Source organism: Triticum aestivum, chromosome 7B (genome assembly GCF_018294505.1).
Source record: "Triticum aestivum cultivar Chinese Spring chromosome 7B, IWGSC CS RefSeq v2.1, whole genome shotgun sequence".
In the NCBI taxonomy this organism is placed as follows: Eukaryota; Viridiplantae; Streptophyta; class Magnoliopsida; order Poales; family Poaceae; genus Triticum; species Triticum aestivum.
This window is the reverse complement of record NC_057813.1, coordinates 384,012,890-384,033,025: the sequence shown is the minus strand read 5'-3', so window position 1 is coordinate 384,033,025 and position 20,136 is coordinate 384,012,890. Positions and strand designations below refer to the sequence as shown.

Here is a 20,136-nt window from a genome sequence, read left to right as displayed (position 1 = left end):
ATCATGTCTTGACCATATCACATCATAACATGCCCTACAAAAAGAAGTTAGACGTCCTATACTTTGTTGTTGCAAGTTTTACGTGGCTGCTACGGGCTGAGCAAGAACCGTTCTTACCTATGCATCAAAACCACAACGACAGTTCGTCAAGTTAGTGTTGTTTTAACCTTCTCAAGGACCGGGCGTAGCCACACTCGGTTCAACTAAAGTTGGAGAAACTGACACCCGCCAGCCACCTATGTGCAAAGCACGTCGGTAGAACCAGTCTTGCGTAAGCGTACACGTAATGTCGGTTCGGGCCGCTTCATCCAACAATACTGCCGAACCAAAGTATGACATGCTGGTAAGCAGTATGACTTGTATCGCCCACAACTCACTTGTGTTCTACTCGTGCATATAACATCTACGCATAATATCTGGCTCTGATACCACTGTTGGGTAACGTAGTAATTTCAAAAAATTCCTACGTACACGCAAGATCATGGTGATGCATAGCACCGAGAGGGGAGAGTGTTGTCCATGTACCCTCGTAGACCGAAAGCAGAAGCGTTAGCACAACGCGGTTGATGTAGTCGTACGTCTTCACGATCCATCCGATCAAGTACCGAACGTATGACACCTCCGAGTTCAGCACACGTTTAGCTCTCCGATCCAGCAAAGCTTTGTGGGAGAGTTTCGTTAGCACGACGGCGTGATGACGGTGTTGGTGATGCTACCGACGCAGGGCTTCGCCTAAGCACAGCTACGATATTACCGAGGTGGAATATGATGGAGGCGGGCACCGCACACGGCTAAGAGATCAATGATCAATTGTTGTGTCTAGAGGTGCCCCTGCCCCCATATATAAAGGAGCAAGGGGGAGGCGGCCGTCCTAGGAGGAGGGCGCGCCAAGGGAGGAGTCCTACTCCCACCGGGAGTAGGACTCCTCCTTTCCTTATTGTAGTAGGAGAAGGGGGGAAAGGGAGAGAGAGAGAAAGGAAAGGAGGGCGCCCCCCTCCTTGTCCAATTCGGACTAGAGGGGGAGGGGGCGCGTGGCCTGCCCTGGCCGCCCCTCCTCTTCTCCACTAGGGCCCATGAGGCCCATTAAACCCCCCCGGTACTCTGGTATATGTCTGAAACCTTCCGAAACCATTCCGGTGTCCGAACATAGTCATCCAATATATCGATCTTTACGTCTCGGCCATTTCGAGACTCCTCGTCATGTCCGTGATCATATCCAGGACTCCAAACTACCTTCGGTACATCAAAACACAAAAACTCACAATAACGATCGTCACCAAACTTTAAGCGTGCGGACCCTACGGGTTCGAGAACTATGTAGACATGACCGAGACACGTTTTTGGTCAATAACCAATAGCGGAACCTGGATGATCATATTGGTTGCCACATATTCTATGAAGACCATTATCGGTCAAACTGCATAACTACATATGTTGTTCCCTTTGTCACCGGTATGTTACTTGCCCGAGATTCGATCGTCGGTATCTGAATACCTAGTTCAATCTCGTTACCGGCAAGTCTCTTTACTCGTTTATGTAATGAATCATCCCGCAACTAACTCATTAGTCACATTGCTTGCAAGGCTTATAGTGATGTGCATTACCGAGAGGGCCCAGAGATACCTCTCCGACAATCGGAGTGACAAATCCTAATCTCGAAATACGTCAACTCAACAAGTACCTTCGGAGACACCTGTAGAGCACCTTTATAATCACCCAGTTACGTTGTGAAATTTGGTAGCACACAAAGTGTTCCTCTGGTAAGCGGGAGTTACATAATCTCATAGTTAGGGATGAAAACGGAGCGGAAACGGACGGAATTGAGTGCTATTATATTTGTTTTCACATTTTTTTGCAGAAGCAGAAACGAATACAGAAACCCCGGAAATGAATACGAAAACAGATACTACCAAAAACGGACACGGAGCGAATACAAAGCAGATACGGAAACTGAAATTGGCATTGATCGGAACTTAAAAACCCCTTGAATCATAGAGAAATACACACAAAAACAAAAATTAATGAGTTGTTAATATGGCTACAAAATAATATCATTATGTTAGCAACTGAGCGTAGTATTTTATTAGTACCGGACAATTGCGTATAAGGTCAAGCTGAGTACATGTGTGGTAATAGAAGTTGGGCCTCAGATCCATTCTACTAATTGTGTCATTGTGTTCTCTTTGGTGGTTGGGCTACAAAGCAGCTATAGGTCTATAGTAAAAACAGAAATTCCGTATTCACGGAAACGGAAAGTTCTGTTTCCATGCATGTTCCACCGGAAAACACCGTTCCGTTTTTGTTTCCGTTTCCGCATAAAAAATTCCATTTCCACTTTCGTTTTGCAAATTTCCATTTCCGTTTTCATATTTCCTCTCCGTTTCCATTTTTCCTCCGAAAAAACGGAAAGTTTCCACTCCATTTTCATCCCTACTCATAGTCATAGGAACATGTATCAGTCATGAAGAAAGCAATAGCAACATACTAAACGATCAAGTGTTAAGCTAACGAAATGGGTCAAGTCAATCACATCATTCTTCTAATGATGTGATCCCATTGATCAAATGATAACTCATATCTATGGTTAGGAAACTCAACCATCTTTGATCAATGACCTAGTCTAGTAGAGGCATACTAGTGACACTATGTTTGTGTATGTATTCACACATGTATTATGTTTCTGGTTAATACAATTCTAGCATGAATAATAAACATTTATCATGATATGAGGAAATAAATAATAACTTTATTATTGCCTCTAGGGCATATTTCCTTCACTCTATCCCAAGTATGCTATATGTATGGTATTTCGGTGCTATGATCCAAGATGATCGGATATGACAATCTTAATATAGTATGATGCTATGGTTCTTGCTTATAAGCTCTTTGCTTATCTTTCCTCTTTGCTTAAAAGCTTGGGTGGCTCTTTCACTTTTGAGCTCTTTTCTCATGCAAAACTTCACGAACCAAGATAGCAATTTTGTGTGCGATGACAACTTTGTGACACAAAAATGATGCCAAGATATGCACCACTATGGTATGGTATGTATGCTATGGAGTATGATCACTAATGTGCACAAGTCACGTTGCCAGCAATACTCAATGGCTAGTCTCGATGGGTAAGCTACGCAAAAGTAAGGCCATGTGGGTATCAATGCAATTGCAAGGTATGACAAAGATGTCGCCGAGGTTACCGTCCTTGGCGATGATGAGTAGTCAATGGAGATGAGCGGTGGTGATGTTGACGTTGAACCGTACCTATATAGCCGAAACACAATAGGACACGGGAACCACAACCCAAAATCTCAAAGACCAAAACATGTCAAAACCGTCATAGGAGGTAGCGGTGAGCGGTGGTGGTGCTTGCGGAAAGCGGTGGTGGTATGCGGAAGTATGCGTGAGCACCGAGGCAAAATTTGGCGAAACTAGGTGGAAAATGGCGCGGGGAAATGGAGTTGCTGCAGCCAGGGGCCGGATGTCCGGGCCAGTGGCCGGATGTCCGGGATACCGGATGTCCGGGGACTCGGGCGGATGTCCGGGCTCCTGGATCGTGGACGAACTCGATGAACTCCACGGGAAAAAGGGCACTCCGGGGCAAAATTCGGACAAATTTGTGGATGGAAATTGCGGGAGAGATGGGGAAAAGCTAGATCCACTCGATGCAAAGCAGATCGGTGGATCAAATCCAACAAAATTTCATCACACCAACAAATCACAAAAAAATGGGGCTATTTTTGGTGGGGATTTTCGGATTTAGGACGAAAACAACAAAATCAAGCTAGAAAACATGGGGAAGGGGCTCCAAAAACGTGATCAACGTGGCTCATGATGCCAAGATAATGTAGGGTGGAACCCTAGGGGCCGATCTTTCACGTTTGGAGAGGATCCCTACTGGGAACACGAAGAACGCACGGAAGAACACGAGGGAAATCACGGGGGAAAACAAGAGAAACACTCAACCGACACGAATATGATCACACAAGTGCTAGATCATCGAGGCACAAAGTAACACGAGATCCAAAGTCAACAAGGGACGATACAAGAGTAATTGTTCTTCTCCGTGAGGAGGTCTTGATTGTCTTCTCCGGGTGGAGGTCTTTAATCCGGGTGGATCTTCTCCGAAGAGGTGCGGTCCCTCACGAGGAGTAGATCAGGTAAGGATGAGAAATGCTCTATCTCAAATGAGCTAAACCAATGCTAACCCTAAAACGAGGATGAAGGAGGAGTATATATAGTCTAGGGGGCGAAGGGGTACACGGGCCACGACCCTTACACTGTTCGCAAACAGGGAAGGCCGTATGTCCGGGTGACGGGTCGGATGTCCGGGCGTCGGGTCGGATGTCCGGGCGCTCGCGAGGGGCCGGATGTGCGGGCTGAGGGGCCGGATGTCCGGGCTGGAGGAGACGGCCTTGCTGTTCTCTGGTTAGATGAGGCCGGATGTCCGGGGCTTCCGGAGGGGCCGGATGTCCGGGTTCTCGGGGCAGCCTTCTGTGCTCCCTGGACGGCCTGTCCGGATGTCTGGTCAGGAGGCCGGATTTCTGGGGCGGAGGGCCGGATGTCCGGGCTGGACGCCGGATGTCCGGGCCCTGTAGCTTCTGCTGCAGACTCCTGGCTATGGTGTAGATCTCCAGGGGCCGGATGTCCAGTGCCTAGAAGCTGTTCTCGCCTTCTTCCGTTGGTTCTCTTCTTTTGTGGACTTGGTGGCTTGATCATCTTCATGTGCATCCTCGGAAGGGTCCTCTTGGTACCTAATCATGCACACCATTCCGGACTTAGGTAGTAGCCATGTCTCGAGAGGATCATATGAGATATCAATAAGGAGAGAAGTCACCTCGGTCTCGAGAGCTCTAGCTCTTGCTCTTGTCATGGGTCCTCTTGATACTTGGTGAGACGATGGTAGATCCATGGGGATGACAGAAGGATGCTCCGCATCACATGTATTCCCTATGTCTGGCAGCCCGCTCGTCAGACTGCCCTCAGCCCCGGAGGGGTATGCTTCAGCGGGAGGAGAAGAGCAACCTCCCTCCGCCGCCGCGAAGCACGGATAACAATTGGTTTTTTGGACGAGGGAAGACGGCCGTTGTGGTCTACGCCCCCCTCACCGGTCAAGTCACCTACTATGTTACTCGGTGACACGGTGGCGGTGGCCTTCCTGGGACCTAAGCAGCGACGGCCTCCCACGATCTACTTTTTCTCACTGTCTGCAATGGGCGCAGACGTACCATCCTCCGCGAACATGGCATCCCCCCCCCTTGTGTGACGCGTTGCCGCCATTGCTCGCGACAGATTTGCCAGGAGACGGTGTTGGCAAGCCTGGACAGGTGAGGATGAATTGTAATGGCGGTGACGCCCGCACCAGAGAGTTCGCCGGCAAGCCAGCCTATATCCAGTTGGCTCGCCGGGTAAACCAGGCCGCTCCAATGCCAAAGAACTCCTTCTTTTGCTCACCGGAGAGGCCATCCCACAAGACTTTCGAGTCGGAGGCCATAACGAGTGTGGTACATGGAGGAGATGGGGCGGAGGGGTGTGGTGTGGTCATTGCCCGGCGCTTGGCCACGTTTAAATAGCGGGTGGATGCGAGTCACCAATCGGAGAGGTGTTTAACGCCTGCCAGCACAAGGACGGGCGTGTGGTGCTGGGGGCGCCGGAGTAGGTTTCTCGGCACACGCGCTGGTTTAATGGGGGTTGGCGAGCAGACGGTCGCGGTGTCGATGCAGAGAGAATGCATGCTCAGCGGGCGTACAACAGGCAGCGCTCACGGCCGGTGAGCCGCTTCAATGTCGGCTCCAGTGAGCCGTCCCGTCCGCTCTGGGCCGGCATGAATGCGGATAGGTGGCTTCGGGCGCGGGAGAGGGGGTTGTTGGTGGGCCACGGTTGTCAAGCGTGGCCGTGGCAGCGGTCCGAACGCCCGCAAAGCCCCCTAGTTTGTTTTTGGTTTGTGAGGGGAAAAACATGTCCAGGTGGTTGGCGGACGGATAGAGGAACATGTTGGATGACAAAACACGTCTAGACCGCATGGTTCAGACGGTTGCAGGCGATTTGAGGATCGACGCTGGAGATGCCCTTAATGCACACTATTAAGGATATCTTTGGTCCGCACGAGTTTCACAGAAAACAGCTGAGTTTTCGTTAGGATCTCTTTTCCGATTTTCTGCCCTGATCACAGAAATGTGCATGACTTGACAGCAAATGTTATAGTAACAGTAACATTCAACCTCAAGTACTTGGTCCGCACAATTAACCTAAGGTCGCCACAGAAACAATTGTAACCTAGTTAAGGACTAGGCATTTTACAATCAGTGAACCGATGAAATTACCAGATTCAGAGCTAAACTCAACTTTATTCATGTCGACACGATCTTGGTGGCCGTGGATCATGGAGAACCCTTGAGCTTCTTTGCGATCCCCGCAAAGTATTTCCCTTGGTGGAAGGCCTGTTGCAGCTCAAGCTCAGTGGGAACTCGTGATCCATCCCCAGCAATGGTGCCAAACCCATACGGGCTGCCACCCTTCACCTGCCCCATCTCAAACATGCCTGCGCCAAACGTGTACCCGACCGGAACAAAGAGCATGCCATGGTGCACCAGCTGAGTAATGGCCGTCAACCTACAAGATCAGCAACAAACTAATTAGATAATCTAATTTCCATGACAAATCAACAAAGGAAGAAGGAATCTTACGCGGTGGTTTCTTGGCCACCGCCCTGGCAACCGGAGGAGAAGAACAATGCGGCAGGCTTGCCGGCGAGCCGCTGCAGGCACCACAGCTCACTGGTGCCGTCCATGAACGCCTTGAACTGCGTGGGCATCATGCCGAATCTAGTGGGGAACCCGAAGATGAGGCCGTCGGCGTCGGCGAGCTCTGCGGGCGAGATGACCGGCACGTCATCCCTCTTCGCAGGAGCGCCCATCTTTGCGAGTGCTTCGTCAGAAAGAGTCTCCGGGACCTGCAGTATATTCAGAGTATCGGATGGTGTTTGTATCAACAGGCGGGAAAAAAATCATTCGGCAATTTGAAAACTATATAGCGGTAGTTCATCTCAGTATATATCTTAATCGGTATATATGCAGATAGAACGTTGTGTAATCACCTGCCATAGCTTGACCTCGACACCTTCGACGGACGACACGCCCTTCAGAATCTCATCTGCTAGCTTGGCCACATGGCCATAGGTGGAGTAGTACCTAAAGAATGTGTAAGTTCATGAATGAAGATCTTGTAGGATTGGATTTGCTTTTGTTTTTGGTACACAATAGATAATACTCCACAGAATTGGGAAGTAGATCAATGATTTCAACGGTTAATGTAATGTGGCTGTTGAAAAGCCAAGTTTTGCAACGATCTCTGCTTGAACCACACGCTGAGCAGTGAGCAACTTCCGTTGGTGTCCTGGCCTGAACTGACACAGCTCGTCTCCATCTCAGGATGTTTTTTTCTCTGCCACTATTGCGCAAACAATCACTGAGCAGTTGAGCAATGCTGGCTGCTTTCCCTATGATTTGGTTTCGAAAGTCTGAACCCCAGGGGAACAGAGTAACGGAGCAACTGAGCGCTCGAACTAACCAACTCCGATGTACACTCCTAAATGCAGCGTCAGGGATTCCCCCAAGAAAGTACTGTAAATCAGCCAAGTGAGTAATCAAAAAGGCCATAATCTCGCCGCGCCGCAAATTGGTGGCGAGGATGGTCGAACAAGAAAGTTGCCGGAGCAAATAAAGGGTGAGACTGAGAGGAAGGAAGGCAGAATGGGGTTGAGGTGTGCTCACACAATGTAGATCTTGGCCGCCATTGGTCAGCTTGGATACTTGGAGTTCTTGGAGATCTTGGATTAGCTAGTTGAAGAAGATGCAGTAGGATTGCAGGAATGAGCGAGATGCGGCCTGGCTCTCGGTGGCCGTGTTTATGGGAGGGAGAGCTCTTCTTCACGTGAGCGCGAATGGCCAAGACGAGGACCAGCGCGCTACCTGCGCGTGCCCCCGACCCAGATACGTGCAGTGCACGTGCATTTTTCTACACTTCAGGCCTGTTCGTCAATCCACCGCTCCAAGAAATACAAGAATCTACGAAGCATCTTTTTCTCCACTCCGTATTTTCAACTGAAGCTCGGGCCGCTCCGGGAGCGGAGTCGTGCGGAGCGGCGAGACTCCGAACAGGCCCTTCATTCACGCTACTTTTTTTCTTTTTGATTGGGTAAAAACACCCTCGTTCTTGACGTACACAACTCTTAATTAATTATTGCAAAATTTTCAAGCATTCCAAGTACGATTAAAAACAACTATAATGGTGAACCAAATTGGTTTTACAACCAACGGAAAACAGGCTTATCTTCACATATCATGTTATTAGTTTGTCACCCATATCGGTTGAATAAAATCCCCAACAACCTTAGGTTGCACCTAGAGTCCGTGGATGTCGCGTCCTTCTCCCGACGCAAAAAAGACCACATAGGGATCCAATAAATTACCTTGTAGGTGACCTCTAAAAAAATGTAAAATTCCTCATATTAGAGATATTATCATTGCGACAGTTTCATAAGCCCAAAGCAAAGCACCAACTCACTAGTTACCGAACAAATTCATAAATACTAGGGTGGAGTGGGGTGGGGTGGGGTGGGGGGACTTTGGTATAACACCACAAAATCTTAGAAAGAGAACAATCTAGGGATATGTGTTGAATCGATTTCTCATTTCCCTAAAACAATATTTTGGGCAACCTTGCTATCTACACTTTTTGAGGTTGTCTTCGGTTAGGATCACCCTCCTCTATAAATATAAATTTGAGCTTCTAAGGGACTTTAAGTTCCCAAATAAATTTATAGTTTTTTTTAGATAAAAGGCATGCGCCCGAGTCACATCACAGCCCCTAGAACAACACATGAGCCGAGCAGAACAGAGTTAAGACGTGCGAGTACATGGCAACCAGCCAAAGATGGCACGCGGGCCAGCAAAGAGTCCAAAAGAACCGGAAATTAAGCCATCCTCCTGGAGCGCCGCAACAGGGAAGACGCCGTAGATCTCATCTTAGATAACATGTCGTCGAATGCCTCTAGGTCCCCTTCCTTAGTCAATGATCTCCACTGTTGCAAAAAGACATTGGCTTTAAATAAGCAATTCACGGGGTTAGCCAGGAAAATGTGTTCGATAGTGAACTTGTTTCTAGTAGTCCATAGCGACCAACAGATCGCTGCCCAGCCAACCCAGAATACCCTCTTAGACTGGCCTGCTAAAGTATTAACACAACGCCGCAAATCCTCAAAAGAAGATGGATGCCAATTAACATGAAGCCAAAGTCTAATGCAACTCCAGAGGAATTTAGCCAAAGAGCAATGAAAAAATATATGATCGGTGTTTTCAAGAGCCCCACAAAGCGCACATCTATCAGAGCCCGGCCCGTTACTCTTCCTAATTTGATCGGCCGCAGGAAGTTTTCGCCGGAAAGCTTGCCACAGGAAAAAAATTATCTTAGGAGGAATACAAGCTGGCCAAATATCCTTGAATTTAGCTGTGCGGACACCTGAGATAAGTTTGGAGTAGGCAGATTTAACTGAGGAACACCCCGAGGCAGTGTGAGGCCAGACCACCGAGTCATCTTCCTCCGAGAGCAAGGGGAAGCAGGCAGTAAGACGTTGCCAATCATCCAACTCCATAGGAGAAAGAGAACGCCGGAAATCAAGGACCCAGTCGTGAGCCGAGAGCTTAAAGATAGAGATCTCGGGATCAACGCAATACGAGAACAGGATCGGGTAGGCCACCGCAAGCGTGGTATCCCCTACCCACCAATCTAACCAAAAACAAGTGGATTTACCATCCCGAACTACAAATTTAACAAGGGATTGGAAGATCGCTCAAACTTTAACGAGCTGGCGCCAAAATTGAGAGCCACCAGAGGAGGAGGCGAACATAGGGCTCGAGGAGGGGAAGTACTTAGCTTTGAGAAGAGATAGCCAGGTGGGACGCTCCTCGAGGAACATAATCTTCCACCACCATTTTATCATGAGGCACTTGTTCATGACCAAAGTATTAATGATGCCTAGGCCCCCCATGGTCTTAGGTCTGCAAATTAGGTCCCACTTAACCATCCTATATTTGCGCTTATTATCAGAGGAGTTCCAATAGAAAGCACCCCTATGCTTGTCGAAACCAGCATGAATCCCTCCGGACAAGAGATAGAAGCCCATTAGAAACATCGGAAGGGAGGATAGGCACGCATTAATAAGGGCAACCTTGCCCGCCTGGGAATTATAACGGCCTCTCCGCGGCAAAACTCTATTTCCTACTTTAGTCACTGTCAGGGCAAAATCTTTAGCCAAGAGCTTGAGAGGGGAGATTGGTAGGCCCAGGTATTTGAGAGGATAAGACCCTAGAGAACAATTGAGCAGATGAGCCACTCTCTGAGCATCCGAATCAGGCACCCCAGTCACAATAACTTCGCTCTTTGAAAAGTTGATTTTAAGACCCCGAAAGCGCTTCAAAGCATAAGAGGAGAAATTTCAGGTTCGTGAGGCTGTCCTCATTAAGTTCAACCATAATAATGGTGTCGTCCGCGTATTGAAGGTGAGTGATGCCATTGGGGATAAGGTGAGAACTAACAGGCGTAATGTGCCCAGCAGTAGCTGCTCGAGAAAGGATATGAGAGAGAGCATCCACAATGAAATTAAAGAGCAACGGGTACGCCAGATCCCCTTGTCTAAGGCCCCTACCATTAGCAAAGAAGTTACTAATCTAACCATTCACTGCCATAGCCGTGTGCCCACCCGAGACAAGCTGCATAAGACGGTGAACCACCGCTCCCTCGAAGCCCTTATCAAGAAGAACTTGGCGAAGGAAATTCCAACTCACCGAGTTATAGGCCTTTTCGAAGTCAAGCTTAAGAAGCACAGCCTTAGTGCCCTTGGTCCGCAAGTCATGGACTATCTCATGCAGGCAAAGCACCCCGTCCAAAATAAATCTCCCCTTTATGAACGCAGATTGAAAAGGACCAATGACACGATGGGCGATCGGAGAAACCCTAGTTGCCAAACCCTTAGCCGGAATCTTCGCAAAGTTGTTAATTAAAGCAATGGGCCTAAACTGGGAAATCAAGTCAGCACCTTTGACCTTAGGGATGAGAGTGAGTACCGCGTAATTCAGTCTAGAGATGTCAACAGTTCCCAGCCAAAAACCTTGTGTAATAGCCTGAATGAGGCCTTTTAATTGAGGCCAGAACTGCCGAAAGAAAGGAATGGAGAATCCGTCAGGCCCGGAAGCCGCATTAGAGTTGGCAGATCGAATCGCTTCGAAAATCTCCTCTTTAGAAGGGGGAATCATCAGACTCTCATTTTCAGAACTCGACACCTGTTCGAGGGGAGACCAAAAGGACGGCGCCAACCTAAAACCCAACTCAGATTTAGCAGATAAGAGGTTAGAAAAGAAGTGGACCACGTGCCGCATAATCACAGACTGATCAGAGACCCTGAAGCCCTCAATAAGGAGACTATCAATCAGGCATCTCCGACGTCTACCGTTTGCAATGGCAAAGAAATAGGCCGTGGGCGAGTCACCCTTTAAGGTCCAGTTAATAGTGCCTCTTTGCTTCCAATATACTTCCTCTGACGATGAATACCCAAAAGAGCCTCTTCAAGACCGTAGCGGATCTGCCATTCGGCCGCGGATAGGCCTGGATTATCCGCACGAGCATCAAGCACCTCAATTTGAGCAACCAGCCTAGCTTTGTCCCGCCTTGACTCAGCATAATGGTTTTTAGACCAACCTCTAAGGAATCTACGAAGAAAATAGGAGCATTGATGCCAGTGTCCATCGGGCCAAAAGATCGGCGGTTAGAAGACAGGAAAACCGAAATCTTTTGCGCAATCAAGTCGGCGAAACCCTCCACTTGGAGCCATGAAGCATCGAACTGAAACCTCGGGAAGGCAACCGAGCAATTACTATCATCAAGAATCAGGGGGGAGTGATCAGATCCCACTATAGCTAGGGCTCTGAGGCTGACACGGGGAAACAGCGAGTCCCAACTAGGACACACGAAAACCCGATCAAGGACAGAACGTATGGGAGAGGTTTGGCGATTCGTCCAGATGAAACGGGCCCCAACCCTAGGGATTTCATGGATAGCCGTGTCCCTAATGAAAGCATTGAAAGCTTCGGCCAGTGGCCATGAAAATTAAAGGAACTCTTATCCAACGGGTATCGCATCAAGTTGAAATCGCCCCCAATCAAGAGTGGCAGCTGACAGGAATCAATTTTATTACTAAGTTCATCCAAAAAGATATAAGACATAGAATGATCAGCCGGACCATAAACCACCATGATTTCAAGTAAAGAGTTAAGGGATCGATGAGAGACCATCGTGCTAGCCCAAAAAATGCCATGATCAAAAGCGACAAAATCAACAGCATCTTTTTTGGTGCCAAGAAGAAGATCACCCGAGTGACCATGAGGGGGCACAAAATAAATTTACCGTTAAAAGGTTGGATATCATTGATGAGGTCCGAACACATAGATATGGCAGAAAAGCCAGAAGTTTTAAGCTTCCACCAAAAGATGTCCGGTTCATATGTGAGGTTGGCCGCTATCAACCTATAAGGCCATCTTCAATGCTAAACACTTATTCAAGCCCTTATGAAAAATAAATAAACACCATCAAAATAGAAAACCATCAGTGTTTTCTGTTCCAACGGCGAATGCTAATTATGGGTGCTACTAAAACAGTCGTTGCACAGAGTTTTCTTTCGCATACGAACAACAAATGCCCAAGGGCTTGGCACCAAGTCTTCCGCCAATGCCAACCTCGATTGCAGCATTCGATGGCCTAAGGGCATCTCCAGCCGTTGGCCCCCCCAAGACGCATACAAATCGCCCCCTGGGGGCGATCCGGCGATACACTCGGCGCTGGGGGCGGTTTTGCGCCCAGTCGTCGCCCCCAGGCGCTGAAATTGGTCCACTTTGCAGCCCAATTTCGGTGAATAAACGGCCCATATGGGCGAGAATAGGCCCATATTCGGCGTGGTTTCGCCGTGTCTCGGCGTTCAATTATCAACACAATTATTCCTTATCACATATTTCATCACAGAAAAATCAAATACTTCAACAAAATACTACAACAACAAATAGTTCAATACAAATTATATAGTTCAACAAATAAAAACTCGTATTTCATCACGCGGCGTCCCCCTTGAGCCTCCATAGGTGCTCAATAAGATCTTTCTGCAGTTGATGATGCACCTGTGGGTCTCGGATCTCCTGACGCATACTGAGATAGGCAGTCCAAATTGCCGGTAGCTGGTGATCAACTTCGGCTAGAGGACCCTGCCTGTAGTATGGTTTAGTGTCAAACACTGGGTCTTCTTGCTCGCTCTCGATGATCATGTTTTGCAAGATCACGCAGCAAGTCATGATATCCCACATTTGATCTTTCGACCAGGTCTGAGCGGGGTACCGAACAACAGCGAAACGAGATTGGAGCACGCCAAATGCCCGCTCGACATCCTTCCTGCAAGCCTCCTGAACCTTCGCAAACCAGGCGTTCTTGCCTCCTGCCACAGGGTTTGAGATCGTCTTCACAAATGTCGACCATCTCGGATAGATGTCGTCAGCTAGATAGTACCCCTTGTTGTATTGGTGCCCACTGATCTCGAAGTTCATCGGAGGAGAATGACCCTCAACGAGCTTGGCAAAAACAGGAGAGCACTGCAACACGTTGATGTCATTGTGAGTTCCTGGCATACCAAAGAAGGAGTGCCAAATCCAGAGGTCCTGTGTGGCTACCGCCTCAAGCACCACACTACAACCGCCTTTGGCGCCTTTGTACATCTCCTGCCAACCAAATGGGCAGTTCTTCCATTGCCAATGCATGCAGTCGATGCTTGCAAGCATCCCAGGAAATCCTCTTGCTGCATTCTGGGCTAGGATCCGAGCAGTGTCTTCCGCATTGGGTGTTCTCAAGTATTGTGGCCCAAACACTGCCACCACTGCCCGACAGAACTTGTAGAAACACTCTATACTGGTGTACTCGACCATGCGCCCATAGTCGTCGAGTGAATCACTGGGAGCTCCATATGCAAGCATCCTCATCGCTGTCGTGCACTTCTGGATGGAGGTGAATCCAAGAGCGCCAGTGCAATCCATCTTGCACTTGAAGTAGTTGTCGAACTTCCGGATGGAATTCACAATCCTGAGGAAGAGCTTTCGGCTCATCCGATAACGGCGCCGAAATGTTCTCTCGCCATGAAGTGGAGCATCGGCGAAGTAGTCGGAGTAGAGCATGCAGTAGCCTTGCAGACGATGCCGGTTCTTTGCTTTCACCCGCCCCGGCGCCGAGCCACCTCGACACGGCTTTTCATTGCTCGCCAGCAGCTGGGCGAGGGCGGCGAGCACCATCAGATGCTCTTCTTCCTGGACGTCGGCCGCGGCTTCTTCCTCCAGCAGCGCGGCAAGCTCTTCCTCCTCATCCGAGTCCATCGCCGAGACAGTCAAAACGCCGAACACCTTGCGCTCGGTGGGCGTGTACCCACCGTTAAACCGCGCCTCCGCGGCCAGAAACGGCGGCCGGAAACGACCAGCTGCTGCGGGAGGGGCTGCCGCGGCGAAGCGCTGCTATTTTCTGGCGGGGAATGACTATCTAGCGGAGTAGGCCGGCGGACATCGCCGGGATATAGCTAGTGGTGGCCGAGGGCGCGGGGGGTGCGAGGCGAGTCGGGGGAAGAAAACCTTGACTTTTTCCCTGTCGGTGTGGGCCAGGCGTGCTTTTCCCTAGCGCCGGAGCCCCCAACGGCTCCCCAGCGCGCCAGGTTCGGCCTGTGACCGCCGGGCGGAAAAAAGGTCCGAACCGACGATTTTCGGCGTCCTGGGGCGCGACTGGGCCGTTTTTTCGACGCCGGCGCCGAAAACGTGACCTGGGAGAGCCTGTTGGGGGCGCGGCTGGAGATGCCCTAATCGTTCGTCTGCTAGGAATTCAATCCGGGCGCCCCTGTTAAGCCACCAGTGTTGGACATGCCCTTAAACAGTTGCGGCCAGCCCGTCCACTCCACGAGCGTCCGACGGAAAGCAATGTATTAAACGGGACTTGCCCCTAGAGAAAAACAAACTTTTTTGGTTGCCACTATTGCAGTTGAAAAATGTTGTATGCATAGTGCCAAAAACCTATATGATACTCACTATGTCATATAGTGGCCGAAGCATATTGGGGCAATCCATCTTGGGCTAGGCCCAGCAGGAAGGCGAGTGTGAGCAACTTTTTTGGGGTTTGTGTGTAGCGGTTTCCTCTAGTGTTATTCGGCAGCAGTTTTTTATAGAGTTTTCCCTAGTGGTTTTTGGTGGTGGTTTTTCAGTTTTGTGCTTTATTTTCTAGGTTTTTGATATTTTGATGTTTTCGTTTTCCTGTTATCTTTGCCTTTTGTTTTCATGTTTTATTTCCCTAAAAAATTATGTAATTTCACTTGTATTTGTTTTTCACATTCTTTTTATGCTTCATGTTTTCCATTTTTTCCCTTCCCTTTTTCTTTTTGACATGTCCTTTTAAAATAATATGTATAAACTTCTTTTCCAGTACATATAATTATTGTTTCCATTTTTAAACAATTTATACAAATAAATAAACACTTTTTTCTAACAGATAAAAAATTCAATACACGGTGTACATTTTTTTGAATAAAGCATCATTAAAGTACATGGTGAATATTTTGTAATTTAGTGACCATTTGAAATTTCATGAACATGTTTTAAATTACATGAACATTTTGAAAGATCATGATTTTTTGAAATACACGACCATTTTTTAACCATTTTAAAATTCATGTAAATGATTTATATTTGTGAGCACTTTAAAAAAATTAGTGAATGTTTCTAGAATTTGTGAACATTTTTTAATTACCGAATATTTTATAAATTCTAGAATATTTTTTAAATCTACGAGTTACATATTTTTGAATTATGTAAAAAAATCCAACAGCCGGTTTTTTGTTGGAAATTAAAACTGGCCAGAAAACCAAAAAGAAATCCACCAAAATAGTTATAAAACCATACTCCATCCGTCTAGGTGTATAAGTCATCTTAGGTTGTGCACCGTGACCAAGGCGGAGGGGAAAACGAGAGAATTTAATTTTTTTTGTTAATTAATAGCATTGCATGCGATGAACTAACCACTACATGTCATATTTGGTAGTCTCAAGTCATTGAAAGCATGCACGACCCACATTTTTTATTGGTTTATATGTTATGAAACAAGAAACGAGGAGGGAGTTAATGTACCGTGCCTAAGTGTTTTAGGATTATTTGATTTTCGTAAGGTGACTTACACACCTAGACGATTGCATGGTAGCCATATCCCAAACGTAGAAGATGTGGTGTAGGTGCTCGACTAGGCCACAATCACACTTGGCACGGTGCGATCCTCCGAGAGAACCGCTTCGCTCATGTAGTGAAGGATAGAGGTCCCGCGGGCCTGCCTAGTCTCAAGTGGCCCTAGGGTCATGGGGGCGCGGTGGATCCTAAAAAGGACCGGCAGGAGGGCTTCGTTGTTAGTCGTTCCTTTGAGTTTTGTTAGGGTTTGTGTCCTGCTCGGGAGGGCGAGATGACGGCGGTTGCCTGAAAATGGGATAAAGGTCTCCCCGCCTAGCCTCCGGTGATGTGTCTAGCATCATTGGTGGATGTGTTGTTCGTCTACGTTTATGTGTCTCCGGGTTGGACCCTTGCGATCTACGTTATTCTTCGTCGACGGCGATTACTGTTCTGGTGCACTGGTTCTATGAGGCCTTAGCACGACGACTTCTCGGTTGTCTACTACAATAAATTGTGCTCGGTTATCAATTCATGGATATTTCTGAAACTATTTTAAAAATGCATTTCATTTTTTGAATTGACACAGATTCTTTCATCCGTTGAAAAACTGTTTTTCGCACAGCAAGTTTAACATTTTTTTATTGGATTGCGAACATCTATTACCCATTTTCTCCCGAACGAATGGAGTCGCGTGGGGGAACGGTTTTGGGTCGGTCTGGCGCACATTTTAGTGCTTATTATTCGCTTTTAGTGATAGCGGAAAATGGAAGCTCCTAATCCTAGCGAAATGAGGGGTACCCCGCAAAGGTCACTATTAGTACATCTACAATGGGGGTGCTTAGCACGGCCGCTAGGATCTAGTGGCGCAAAGAGTTTTTCTTTTTCTCAAAATATTTTATCTCTTGAATCTTGCATCCAAATTCCAACCGTTTTAGCCGTTGGATTTCTCATGTCAAGACATTCAAAACTAGATTCAATGTTAATAGGTTTCAACGAACCTTTTTTCACAAAGAAAACTGAAGAAAAAACCCGGAGCCGGAAGCACGGTTATTTCCACTTCGGTTACAAGCACTGAAGCTAAAATGTCAATCATGGTTGCCCCTTCCCTCCTCCCCTCCCTCGCGTCGCCCGCTCGGGCGACTCGAGGGGCGAAACCTAATCCCGCCGCCGCACCTCCCCCCTCCTCGATCTCCCCTCGCCACCACCGGAGGCAGCCGCCGGGCAAGCTTGGTGTGCTGCCGATGACGGTGGCGGCGGGGTCCTCGCTGCCTCGCCTCGCGCGCGGGGGGCTGCGGGATCTGGGGCGGCGGCCCCGGTTGGTGTGGCGCCTCCCGCCCTTTGGCTCTTGGTGGCGAGGGCGTGGGCTGACAGTCTTGATCGTGAGGACGGTGAGACCTCCGGAGGATGCGGATCTGGGCTCGGCGTCAGATCTGGCCGCCTCCACACCAACTCTCCAGCGGCGTGCTCCTCCCCCTCCAGATCCGGTCTGCTACGTCGTGGGGGGCTGGTTTCGGTGGGTGGGAGCAGATGGAGGGGTTCCAGGACCGGGGGAAACCCTTAGCTAGCCTTGCTGGCGCGACGGCGGCGACGCCCGCGGGCGCCGCTCACTGATACGTCTCCAACGTATCTATAATTTTTTATTGCTCCATACTACTTTATCTACTGTTTTAGGCAATATTGGGCTTTATTATCCACTTTTATATTATTTTTTGAACTAACCTATTAACCGGAGGCCCAGCCCAGATTTGCTGTTTTATGCCTATTTCAGTGTTTCGAGGAAAAGGAATATCAGACGGAGTCAAAACGGAACGAAATCAACTAGAGAAGTTAATTTTGGAAGGAAACCAACCTGATGGGCTTGGAGTGCACGCCAGGGGAGTCCCGGGCTGCCCACGAGGGTGGGGGCGCGCCCCCTGGGCACGCCCCCTATCTCGTGAGCAAACCGGAGGTCCGCCGACGTACCCCCTGCACCCATATATACCTACGTACCCTAAAACTTCCAGAACAAAAGATAGATCGGGAGTTCTGCCGCCGCAAGCCTCTGTAGCCACAAAAAACCTCTCGAGAGCCTGTTCCGGCGCCCTGCAGGAGGGGGATCCCATCACCGATGGCCATCTTCATAATCCCGACACTATCCATGACGAGGAGGGAGTAGTTCACCCTCGGGGCTGAGGGTATGTACCAGTAGCTATGTGTTTGATCTCTCTCTCTCTCGTGTTCTCTCTCGTGTTCCTCTATGGCACGATCTTGATGTATCCCGAGCTTTGCTATTGTAGTTGGATCTTATGATGTTTCTCCCCCTCTACTCTCTTGTGATGAATTGAGTTTCCCCTTTGAAGTTATCTTATCGGATTGAGTCTTTATGAGAACACTTGATGTATGTCTTGCCGTGATTATCTGTGGTGACAATGGGATATCATGTGCCACTTGATGTATGTTTTGGTGATCAACTTGCGGGTTTCGTGACATTGGGAACCTATGCATAGGGGTTGGCACACGTTCTTGACTCTCCGGTAGAAACTTTGGGGCACTCTTTGAAGTACCTTTATGTTGGTTGGATGAATCTGAGATTGTGTGATGCATATCATATAATCATGCCCACGGATACTTGAGGTGACAATGGAGTATCTAGGTGACATTAGGGTTTTGGTTGATTTGTGTCTTAAGGTGTTATTCTAGTACGAACTCTTTTATAGATTGATCCGAAAGAATAACTTTGAGGTGGTTTCGTACCCTACCATAATCTCTACATTTGTTCTCCGCTATTAGTGTCTTTGGAGTGACTCTTTGTTGCATGTTGATGGCTTGTCATATGTTCTATCTATGTTATTATTGTTGAGAGAACTTGCACTAGTGAAAGTATGAACCCTAGGCCTTGTTTCCTATCATTGCAATACCGTTTACGCTCACTTTTATCGCTCGCTACCTTGCTGTTTTTATTATTTCAGATTACAAAAACTTATATCTACCATCCATATTGCACTTGTATCACCATCTCTTCACCGAACTAGTGCACCTATACAATTTACCATTGTATTGGGTGTGTTGGGGACACAAGAGACTTTTTGTTATTTGGTTGCAGGGTTGTTTGAGAGAGACCATCTTCATCCTACGCCTCCTATGGATTGATAAACCTTAGGTCATCCACTTGAGGGAAATTTGCTACTGTCCTACAAACCTGTGCACTTGCAGGCCCAACAACGTCTACAAGAAGAAGGTTGCGTAGTAGACATCACTCACCTCCTTGGAGGTGCCGGTCAGGTCCTGTCCTCCCCATCCCATGCCCCTTTGCTTCCCGGGTGAAAATCCAAACTTTGTTGGACGGCGGCGACGCCCCAGGCGCCGTAATCTTCTTGAAGACGTTGTTTTTGGGAACAAGTGGGGCGATGGGCTTCAGTGTGGTGCGATTTGGTGTGCAGCGGCGGCGACAACAAGTCTCCAGCGGTAGCCATGCCTCCCCTGGTGCGGGGTTCTGCTATGGTGGTTCTCTTTGTGCGGCTATTGAGGGCCTCCGGTGTCGTGGATCTCCAAGAAGGGAGGGGATAGGGTTCCCCTCCTCCGGTGGTTCCCTCTCCAGCTCGTCGAGGGTGCCATAGCTTCTGAGTTTTGGTCTTGGCCCTTGTTGTTGCCCTTCATCCTGGCAGCTCACCCTCTTTCTCGCCCGATCTTCGGTTTTGGGGCTGCTTGGCTCTTGGTGAGTCGCCGTCGACATGTGAGGAACGCCTGGCTCCACTCCTGTGGCTTCCTTGGGTGCCATTCAGGCAGGTTCTAGGGTGAACTAGTCCATCGCTCAACGGTGCGGCGCCTTTTGAGCCAGGCGAGGAGGCAGGGGCCTTCTTTGACGATGAAACTATCTGATTGTGTT

The 20,136-nt window shown here is 48.5% G+C and overlaps 1 protein-coding gene across 1 annotated transcript; it reads right to left on the bottom strand.

The window, feature by feature from the left end:
* Positions 1-6,123: 6,123 nt before the first annotated feature.
* LOC123161883 (NAD(P)H dehydrogenase (quinone) FQR1) lies at positions 6,124-7,971 on the bottom strand. Its single transcript, XM_044579697.1, has 4 exons — positions 7,767-7,971; positions 7,091-7,184; positions 6,681-6,946; positions 6,124-6,606 (listed from the first exon to the last, which is right to left on the bottom strand). The coding sequence occupies exons 1-4, from the start codon at positions 7,787-7,789 to the stop codon at positions 6,375-6,377; spliced, it is 615 nt and encodes a 204-aa protein (XP_044435632.1). The 5' UTR covers positions 7,790-7,971; the 3' UTR covers positions 6,124-6,374.
* Between the last annotated feature and the right edge of the window lie 12,165 nt (positions 7,972-20,136).